General features: G+C 52.6%; 1 protein-coding gene and 1 pseudogene across 2 annotated transcripts in view; one reads left to right on the top strand and one right to left on the bottom strand.

Moving 5' to 3' along the window:
* The window catches only part of RTF1 (RTF1 homolog, Paf1/RNA polymerase II complex component), a gene marked incomplete at its 5' end in the record, with an annotated part of 70,526 nt that extends 68,226 nt beyond the window's left edge, over positions 1 to 2,300 (top strand). Inside the window, one exon of the mRNA XM_079769075.1 lies at positions 136 to 2,300. Coding sequence (XP_079625201.1) covers positions 136 to 242 — 107 coding nt within the window. The 3' untranslated portion in view covers positions 243 to 2,300. The remainder of the gene's footprint in view (positions 1 to 135) is intronic.
* Positions 1 to 10,611, bottom strand: part of LOC307097903 (ribosomal RNA processing protein 36 homolog) — a 415,062-nt pseudogene that overhangs the window by 255,873 nt on the left and 148,578 nt on the right. The gene's annotated exons all lie outside the window — the stretch shown is intronic.

A 10,611-nucleotide genomic window follows, 5' to 3' on the forward strand; every position in this document is an offset into this window, starting at 1 on the left:
TGCTCCTCAGTATTTATAGAGGCTGCAGGTATGTTTTGAGAGGGAATAGGGACGGACATTCAGGAAGGCTACCTGAAGGAGTAAAGCACTACTTTCTAGGTACCTCAGCTGCCAATTTGCTCTTCTTTCCCATAGAATCAAAGGCTTTGGCCATCACCTCAAAAGCTCCCCCAGCCAAGGATGGGGCTCCAAGGAGATCTCTGAACTTGGAAGACTACAAAAAACGACGGGGGCTTATTTGAGTGCACCAGCCTGCTGCTTCTGACCCTGCATGCCCCATCAGTGTCCCACCTTCCCTCTTCCTTGATGTGCCCTCTTTGGGCTGGAGCAGCAGTAGAAACTGGGAAGAGACTCTAAACTGCCAGTCATCTGTAATATAAACCATTTGCTGTATAGACTTCCCTTGTCTGCACCATCTTCCATCAACCCTCCCCACTTCCAGGCCTCACCCAGTGGGGACCTGGGCTCTCTTGGGCTTTATCCATGTCTTTAGATTTGTGTTTGCCTTTTTTTTTTTTAACCAGCACAGTTCATTGGCCACTCTGCACGCATTCAGTATTACCGTGAAGCTGGGATTCTTGCTGGAGCCCCAGGTGGTGATAGCAGCAGCACTGGGCAGTCTCCTCTCTGGACTGCATTGAACCCAAACATTGAACATTTGGAACCTGGCCCTTGTGGAGGGAGTGGGTTCGGGGCACCTACAGTCCTCCATCCTCTCTCCTCATCTTACTCTTCTTCCCATCTCTGTGGAAGAGGGGTTTTCAACATCAATTTAGTTTCCAAAAAGTGTACATTTGTGGGGAGGGAGGGAGGGTCTTATTTGAGAGAGAGTGTGTGTGTGTGTGTGTGAGTGTGTGTGTGTGTGTGTGTGTGTGTCTGCAAGTGTGTGGATTTTTTTATCATTTTTTAAAAATGCAGTACTCTTTGTATCAGTCTGTCATGGGTCTATAGCTGTTTCAGATTTTTTTTCAGCTGTACTTGAGCATCTGAAACTGCAAGAAAGAAACTCATTAAATGTGATTCTTCTTAATAAACAGGCCTGACTGCTGTAGCTGTGTAACTTCCCCTTCCCCACCTCCTCTTCCTCATCACCTCCCCACCTTGAAGAAAACTCCCCAGTTAGGCCCCTTCCCTATAGGCTGTGTCCTGGCAGGTGGGAGGGAAGCCCATGGCCAAGTCCCAGGGAGGGCAGTGCGGGTGTCTTGCTCATCCCATGGGTACAGAACACAGCTTCTTGGCTGAGCGTAGAGTGAATCTTTTCCCACCCCATGTACTTGTCTCTTTCTAGTGATTCTGTTTTGCTGTTTCAGTAAGAATAATATTTTGTTTTTAAGAGAAAGTATTTAACATGATGTGGAGAGAAAGAACACAAAAAGATTTAGGTTGCAAATGTTACAAGCATGTGCAGTTTTGTGTGTGTGTATACATATATATGTGTGTGTGTATACATATATACTGTATATTGTGCAGCTAGGGTGAAGCCAGCAAAGAAGTGTGTATGTCTTTATGAAATGTTTGAAAAGAGATAAGCTGACTGCTTGATAATCATTCTCAGGTGTAAAGCTCCAAGTGTAAATAAAAGTGGCATTTAACAAATCTTTTCAGAACAAAGTACAGCTGACTATATATACCAAGAACTAAGCTAAAGAAACAGCTGAGAGCTGCTGATTCCCATGAGAGGGAGAGGAAATCTAGCTAGAAGCTCTACTTTGTATTTCTTCTCTACTTTTCTGTAAGGAAGTGGGGTGATGGGAAATCATGGAGTTAAGTTGTATTTAAACATAAAAATGAACTTGCTAATAGCTCTTCTGGGTTTAGTAGAGCCTCAGCATTGCTTTAACTTAGTTTACACTTTTTTATTTTAAAAAAATGCAGTAATGAATGGTTTTTAAAAAGTATTGTGACTGTAAAATTGATAAATATAACTGTAACACAGCTATGTGGTAGCTGTGACACAGTTCAGTTGGGCAAAGGAGTGGTGATGGACTCATTAAAATCATATATACTTGAATAGTCCATTGACCAGAACCCTTTATAGACTATTGTATAAATGTGGAATCACAGACTGTTAAATGTTGCCTGGACTCCAGCAGAGTCCCGGAGGCTGCTGGGACCTCTCCTATCATGACTAACTTGGACTTTTTTCTCTTTCCTGGTTTTAAAAGACACGAAATTATAGAATCCGTAGCATTTGCTGGGTCATTCTGATTCACCATGTAGATCTGTATTTAATATCATTTGGATTTGGAGAAGTGTCAATTACATTATGGCTGTGTAATAAAATTTTTATTAAAACTGCATCACACTGTAGCCACTTCACCACTACCTCCCCACATGCAGCTGCTGAAACTTTTCGTTCTGAGACGCCAAAATAGCAGGGAGAAAAGCCAACCAAAGAAGACCGAAAGTTAACTCATCACTGAGTAGCCTACTCGGTGATCGCAATCAAGACTGAGGACTTGGCTCCAGTCTCACCTGAGGCAGGGCCTCTGAACTGAAATCCTACCCAGGCATAAGACATGAAATTATAGAATCAGCTGGGCTTCTTGGTGGTTCACAGTATTTCTTGTTTTCTTGTGCTGGGAAAGTGCTGCAGGGCCCCCCTGCTCCACACCCCACTTCTACCCCCCACAATGTGGTTTCAGTGTTGATGGGTGCAGTACCTTAGGCTGTTTTATACATTTTTCACTTCCTTCCAAGAAGCAAAAAGGCCAGTGTCCATATGCCTAACTCATGATGTATAGGTCTGTTTGTCTGTCTTGCTTCTGACAGGTGCAGGGAAAGTCTACATCTGCAACTTCCCTTGAAAAAGAATGCTTTTGTTTTCTTTGTTTCTGTTGTGAAATCCTGACCTGTCACACAAACTGTACAGATATTTGTAAATAAATTTTATGCCGTTTTAACAAGAGGATTGGATTTAGTCCACAGATTGCATCCTGAATGGCAACTCTCAAAGTTGTGTTTTGAAAATCCATGAGAGCCTCTCTTGCTTTCTCTCCTTTCTCTTAGTCCTACTTGCCCCCCAAATGAAAGTGGCTGTTTTCAGCTCTTCAGAGCCTGGTTCCCCAGAAGCCTCTTTGGTATGGCAGTTGTCTAGAGCCAGGGTGACCTTCAATTGGCCTGATTTACTTCCTACGTTGGAAGATACACCGCACTTGAACAGAACTGGGTAGGCTCCTGATACCCTACCTAACCTTAGTGAGCATGTGGTCTGTCCAGCTTTCAGTTGGCCTAGGAGCAGTTCCTTTGCTATCCTGTTTTCTTGTGAAGGGGAACCCGGGGCACCTGTGTGGCCCTGGAGGAAATGCTGATAACCTTCCCTCCGAGCCCCCAAGCCAGGAAGATGTGCAATTCCTCCCCTTTTGAGATGGAAAAGTGGGAGGTGACCAGACCTAGCCTGCCTCTAGTGTTGGAAGAGGTGGGTCACTGCGGTTCACCCAGCAACTTAGTCCAAAGAGGGTTTGCTCCAACTCCTGACTATTGGGAGCAGTGGGCTCCCTGGGCCCTAGTGAGCAGGGATTTGAGCAGAGGGCAGCCGAGGCCCTTCACCTCCCAACTGGAGCAGTGGGACAGCCAGGTGCGGACCACCGTGGAGGGTGGGATGCAGAGGGGAGAGCGTGCAAGGTTGGCCGGGGATTGGCTTTCCTTGGGTAAACCTGAGTGGCAGTGTCCAGCAGTTCTCCAGGGCTGGGAAGCCACTCACTGACCCCCAGCTCAGACAGAGTCTTTGCATAAATGACTTCCGAGCGGCAACCTGCCTTCTCAAGTTCCCCAGGCCAGGCCAGCCCCAGTGTGGGCTGAGCAGAGCCAGGAGATGGAGTTTCTTGGCCATGCAGAGGGGCTTAGCCACTGCAAAGGCACATTTAGGCTTTCAGCCAGTGCTCTGGACCCAAGGGAGAGCCAAGAGCTGTAAGGCACGTGGGTGCAGGGTTCACAGCCCAGGGCTGCCACTTACTACCTAGGGCTGAGCCAGTTAACTCCTCTAGGACACAGAGTTCCTATATTTAATAATATGCCAGAATCGTGTTAAAGATGAAATGTTCCTTTCCCCACTAGGGGTTCAATAAATACTGTTGTTAGTGATAGCAAAGGCTGCTGGGCTTCGGAAGACAGACTGTCGGGGCTCAGGGTGGAGGGAGGGAGCTGCGGGGTGAGGGAGGGGACTGAAGCCTCAGAACAGCCCCGGCTTGGGGGGTGGGGGTGCAGAGGAATGATCAGAAGCTGGATGGAGCGCTCGGCCCAGAGACTCCTGGCAGCCTCCACCTGGGTCGGGGGTCAGGAGGGAACGAAACTCCTCCTCCAGGTACCGACACGTGGGCGCTCAGACTGGCCTGGGAAACAGTCCGGGGGAGCAGAACTCCTCTCCACCCCTCAACACGCACCCCCTTTACAGGTGGCAGGTCTTAAAGCGTCCCTCTCTCAGCCTTCAGTGGCTCCGAAGGCTGCCACCGAGCCACAGCCCCAGCAGGCTCAGAAAACAGGCCCCACCTCCCCCCACACACACCCCCACACCTAATTAAAACATAAAAACAGGCCCTAGCTGGTTTGGCTCAGTGGGTAGGGCGTTGGCCTGCGGGCTGAAGGGTCCCCGGTTCTATTCCAGTCAAAGGCCCATCGGTGATTCTCTCTCATTGTTTCTCTCTCTCCCTCTCCCGTCCTCTCTGAAATCAATAAAAATATATTTTTACAAAAACAGTACAAAACCGGAAAATAAGTGTAAATAAGTCCAACAAAGTTCCGATTCTTCCCATAATGACTACGTCAATACCTTCTTCCAAAATACCAGAATTATTTTTTAAAAAATTTTTATAAGACCTTATTTGAGCCAAAACTGATGACAATTTCTGGGAAGCAAGATCTCAAATACTCCAATACCAGATTCTAAAAAAATAAAATAAAATAATGGTTCTCTTTTAGCTGTCGACGGCCCTGCTTTGCTAATCGCAGACGGAGGGAGACCGCATTGCGGCCACACACATTCCCCTCCCCTGGGGTGCCCTGGCCCACCTCCACCGCCTTCCCTGGAGGACGCCTCCCCACCCTCTGCGCACCCCGCGAAGGCCACCTCCTCCGGGAGCCGTCCCGCCCACTCGGGTTGGGACGCCCCGCCCCGCGGCTTCCCCCGGCCGGCACCCCCTACTGAGCCGCCGCCCCTCGGCCCGCCCCAGCCTGGGAGCTACCGAACCGCCCCGTTAACAGCTCCGGCGCCCCGCGGCCTGGCACCGGTTAACGCCCAGTGAGCGTGGCGGAAGGGAAGGGGGCGGGGGAAGCCAAGTGGACACCCCGCCGCAGCCGCGCCCTTTGAGGCACAGGACCCCTCCGCTCCCCTCCTCTCTCGCCCCCAGACCGCAGCGCACGGGGGAAGGAGACCCAGCGGCACCCACACCGTCCGCCGGAGAAGCCCAGGGTGTCCGTCCTTTGGGTTCAACCCAAGGCCGCTGTAGACGGAGCCATCCGATACCGGGCTGCTGTGCCGCGGCCCCGACGGACCCCGACAGGCCATCCACCTCCGCCTCGCTCGCCTCCTTGCGGCCCAACTCCCAGCGGCTGCCGGCACGTGCGCGCCCCGGCGTCTCGGCGTGGAGCCGGCTGGGCGCGCGCCCGCGGCCGCCCAGTGTGGGGAAGCGGCTCCGCGTGCAGGGCGCAGCGCCCGTTTTTGCTTCCTGAGACCAACAGGCAGGGCCTCTCCACTGGGGGGAAAGGACGGAGCACAGCCTTTGGCCTGGCCCGCGTTCCTGAATGGGCGGCCTGCTGCTTTGAGATTTGAAGGCCTCTCCAGAGAGAGCAAAGCCTTTATGGGTGTGTGTGTGTGTGGGGGGGGGGGGGGGTGTGGTGTGTGTGTGGTGTGTGTGTGTGTGGTGTGTGTGTGGTGGGTGTGTGTGTGGTTGTGTGTGTGTGGTGTGTGTGTGGTGGGTGTGTGTGTGGTTGTGTGTGTGTGGTGTGTGTGTATGGGTGTGTGTGTGTGGTGTGTGTGCATGGGTGTGTGTGTGTGTGGTGTGTGTGTGGTGGGTGTGTGTGTGGTTGTGTGTGTGTGGTGTGTGTGTGGTGGGTGTGTGTGTGGTTGTGTGTGTGTGGTGTGTGTGTATGGGTGTGTGTGTGTGGTGTGTGTGTGCATGGGTGTGTGTGTGTGTGGTGTGTGTGTGTGGTGTGTGTGTATGGGTGTGTGTGTGTGGTGTGTGTGTATGGGTGTGTGTGTGGTGTGTGTGGTGTGTGTGTGGTGTGTGTGTGGTGTGTGTGTGTGTGGTGTGTGTGTGTGGTGTGTGTGTGTGGTGTGTGTGGTGTGTGTGTGTGGTGTGTGTGTGTATGGGTGTGTGTGTGTGTGCTGTGTGTGTGTGTGAGTGTGTTGGCAGGCAGAGACATCACAAATTTAATTAGGGGATGCGCCCGGCCCAGCCCACCCCGCAGTTACAAGATGGGGAGCATGGGGGACAGAAGCCTAATACACCCCGGGCCTGGGCCTTAGAGCAGTTGCCTCCATCCACACCAGCAGCCACAGCCCTGACCTCAGATACTCCCTTCACTGGGCCACTGGGAGAGTTTCTGCGAGTTCTGAAGAGAGAGGAGAGAGAAACACAGGCTCCTGGGAGAGATGGGAAACCTTGTTTCTGAAATATGTCAGGAGAGAAAATGTTCTTGTTGCGCATACACAGGCGTGGTGACACATTTTGTTCGCTTTAGAGGAGAGCGATTCAGATGGTGGAGGGTCAGCGAAGGCTGCTAGATCTCTAGCCCTACTAAACTCTAACCTATCCTAGCTCCTAATTCCATAATATTCCCACGAAGTCCCTCAATTATGGGACCAGAGATGGATGGCATGGGGAGGAGGAGAAATCCAGAGGCAAAGAAAAGGGTCTCGCCCTAGCCGGTTTGGCTCAGTGGATAGGTCCCCAGGTTCGATTCCGGTCAAGGGTCAAGGGCATGTACCTTGGTTGCGGGCACATCCCCAGTGGGAGGTGTGCAGGAGGCAGCTGATTGATGTTTCTCTCTCATTGAAGTTTCTGACTCTCTATCCCTCTCCCTTCCTCTCTGTAAAAAATCAATAAAATATATTTTTTAAAAAAAGAAAAGGGTCTGGGCTGTCAGTTGAAGATAGCCATTAGCTCCCTCTCCCCAGGAGGAAGACCTCCAATCCTTCCCCACCCCCAAGTTTCCACTGGGCCCCGCCGGGCCAGCCCCCTTCAGCAGAGAAGGGCATCTGATTGACCAAGGGTGGGGAATTGTGTGCATGAAGCCTCTGAAAGACCAGGGAACAGTAAATGCAGCCAGTTGGCATCCTGGGGCTTGTTTTCCGGTTGGGTCCTTTCTGGTTTCCTTCCTCCACAAGACAATATAAAATTATACACCACCACTCCCAGGAAGGAGGGCGTCCTCAGCGGAGTTACTCATTCCTGTATTCCTTTCACCTAGCACAGTGCCTGGCTCATAGCAGCTGTTCAATGGAAGTTTGTTTGCTCTGTGAGTGACTGAATGAATCACAGGTCTCGTCACAGAATATTGGAATCTTGGACTTAGTCCCTTGGAGGATACCAAGCCCCACAGAGCATGTCTGGGAGTTGCTGTCTAGAATGAGACCCTGTATCACCTGGTCTAGAGAAACCTTTCCTGCCACCCCTTCTGCCCACTCCTAACACACACACACACACACACACACACACACACACACACACCATAAAGGCTTTGCTCTCTCTGGAGAGGCCTTCAAATCTCCTCAAAGCAGCAGACCCAGACCGCCCATTCAGGAACTGGCCAGGTCAAAGGCTGTGCTCCGTCCTTTCTCCCCCAGTTGAGAGGCCCTGCCTGTTGGTCTTAGGAAGCAAAAACAGGCGCTGCGCCTGGCAAGGGATGGTGAGCAGTGACCTTGCTTCTGTCACTGGGGCCACTGTGCTGCCCTGGGGTGGGGGAGGGGAGGGGCAGTGCTAAATCAGGTAGGCGGGGGAATAACACCAAGATCCCAGGAACCCCTCAGCTCCCAGACCCCATTTCCCAGGCTTTCCCACCTTTTGTGCCCTGGCTGTTACCCCCTAGGAGGGTGTAGCCCTCAGACCAGATTAATTCTGAAGGCCATGGAGAGGCATGAAAACTCAGACACACCAAGTGCAGGCTTCTAGGGTACAGAAGGATCCTGAATGAGATGCCACAGAAGGAAGACCAGTTCTTCCCTCAGACATGCTTACCCTATTGGTAAGGCAGAGGGACTCTCGTGACCCATCTCAGATCAGCCACCTAATGACCATTAAAACCTTGAAATGTTCTTCTATGCCTCCATTTCCCCCCATTTTTTAATTTTTATTTTTTGCAGAACAGAGACCATACCTCCATCTACATAGTAATCTGGTTTTCTCTACATCCTTCTACTCACATTCATTTATTCGTGACCTGAAGGACTGGGGAAACTGAGGCACCAAGGACAAGATTCCAGGATTTGAAAGGTCATTCTTGGCTCAACTAAGAAGACATGAGAGCCCCTTGACCTTGTCTACAACTATATTGGGACCCACAGGCCCTGCCCCAATATATGCCCTTATGCTTTCTGCCTGTGGTGAGGTAGAAGCAGACTCTTCTCTCATTAGGTAAGGTAGGAACAAAACTACCAGATGTTAATGAGAGATACTGAACACAGCACAGGAATAGCAGTCAGGGGACCTAGTCAAAATACACTCTGGATTTTCCACCAACTGGCTGTGGGACCTTGTAGAAGTGCCTTCACCCTTTTGTTCCTTCTCCTGTATTGTGAGGCTAGGCTACATCTAAAGGTCCTTTCCACTCTGAAAGTCTACGAAATTAGCTCTCATTTCAAACCCATTCCCAGGTTTGCCCTTACCTTTCCAGTGAGGGACCCCTGGCAGGTAGGGCAAAGAGCTCTCCTTTGGCTATGGACCCTTGGGCAAGCGCCTGATACCAGAAGAAAATAAATTACCCTTGAGTTTTCTCTTGGCAGCCAGGACAGAGACCCAGTTCCCACCTGCGTGTTCCTCTCACTGTTCCTCTGGCTGTTACCCCCTAGGAGCGGGTAGCCTTCAGATCTGCTCGCCCAGACATTGACAGGCACAGTGCCCATCTTCCCAACTCTGACAGGTGCTTGCTGGGTTTGTCCCCAGTCCCCCTCTGAGGGCAGTCCCTTCCCAGCTCCCACCACAGACCAGGGCAGCTCCAACGGAGGGAGAGAAGTGAGTCCAGGAGGCGTGGGTGTTTCTGGGACTCCAAGCTCTGCAGTACACCCCTCACCCAGACACCCAGGCTCCTCCAGGCTCCTGTGCCTCGGAGGGGGTACCCTGGTGATTTTCCAGGTTCTCCACACAGGACTCAGTGTTCAAACTCCTGTATTTTCTTCTTTCTTTCACTTATTTCCTCAGTTTCTCCTCCTCCCTTCCCCTCCCCCTCCTTCTACATCGTTTCCCCAAGATCTTTCTTCTTTGCTGAAGGTTCCCGTTCTTCCTCGGAGCCCTCCTTTTCTCTCCTCCAGGGCCGTCCTAGAACCCTGGCTGACTGAGGGAGGTACGGACAGGAAGGCTCCTCCTCTGGGCCATCAGCATCAGAGGCAGTCCTGCAACCTCTCCCCTCACAGCCCCCAGCAATCCCTAGGCACCAGGCACCTGATAAGGGACCCTCGCTTGTGGCATTTGGGGGAAGACAGCAAATGCTGTGAGATACTGAATTCTACTCAAGCAGCCTTGCAGTTCAACTGACCACTAACGCGTGAAGTGGCCAAAGACCCACCACAAAGATGCCACCGATGAGCACACGGCAGTGCATGAAACACTTCACCACCATCCGCAGTCTTCCCGGTTCCACAGCCCAACCCTGTGAGTCGGTGAGGTTTTCCTAATCACATTCAGAGGGAGGTGAACCTGAGACTGGCTATTTCTACCACCCACACTCAAACCATTCCAACGTCTTAGAGATCTCACACCTTCCGTTTTATTTTATTCTGACAGCAATGCCGTGAGGTGGCCAACAGCCTTGAGGAGGAGAATCAGCAGCTCAAGGGGAGGAAATGACTTGCCTACAGCCACACAGCAGGCTCCGAGCCGCAGACTAAAGGAAGGGGAAGAGGGGGTCGGCGGGACCCCACCAGCCAGCACCAGGTGTCAGCCCGGCACTCGCCGGACTCGGCCGGGCGCGTGGAGAGAGCCCGGCCCCGCCCCCTGCCCTGCTCCCCGCTGCCCGGAGTTTGAGGGAAGAAGCCTCGGCTCCTCCTGGGACCAGGTTTCCACTGGGGCGCACGCCCTGGGGTGAGGCTCCTTTGCAAAGCCAATGGCCTTGAACTCCGTGCAGAAGGGGCACTGGGCGGAGGGGAGCCGGAGGCCAGGGTGGATGGGACGCGCAAAGGAGGCCGCGGGACCGGGTGGGAGAGTGAGGGAAGGACGAGCTCCCGCTGCGGGGTCAGGGGTCTGGAAGCCGCTGGGAGGAACCTCTCCGGCGCGCAGCCCGGGGAGGCGGGAGGACTGGGAGGTGCGGCGGCCCCGCCCGTCTCCTCCAGGACCGGCAGAGCGAGGCCGCGAGGGCCAGGCCCTGGTTTTATGTCCCCGCCGTCCGGGCTTCCCAGACCACCGGAGCCGCGCCGGGGAGACTCCTCTGCCGGGCGAGGCCCGGGGAGGCCCGCGCTTTCTC

The sequence above is a fragment of the Cnephaeus nilssonii genome (genome assembly GCF_951640355.1).
Source record: "Cnephaeus nilssonii genome assembly, chromosome: 4".
NCBI lineage: Eukaryota > Metazoa > Chordata > Mammalia > Chiroptera > Vespertilionidae > Cnephaeus > Cnephaeus nilssonii.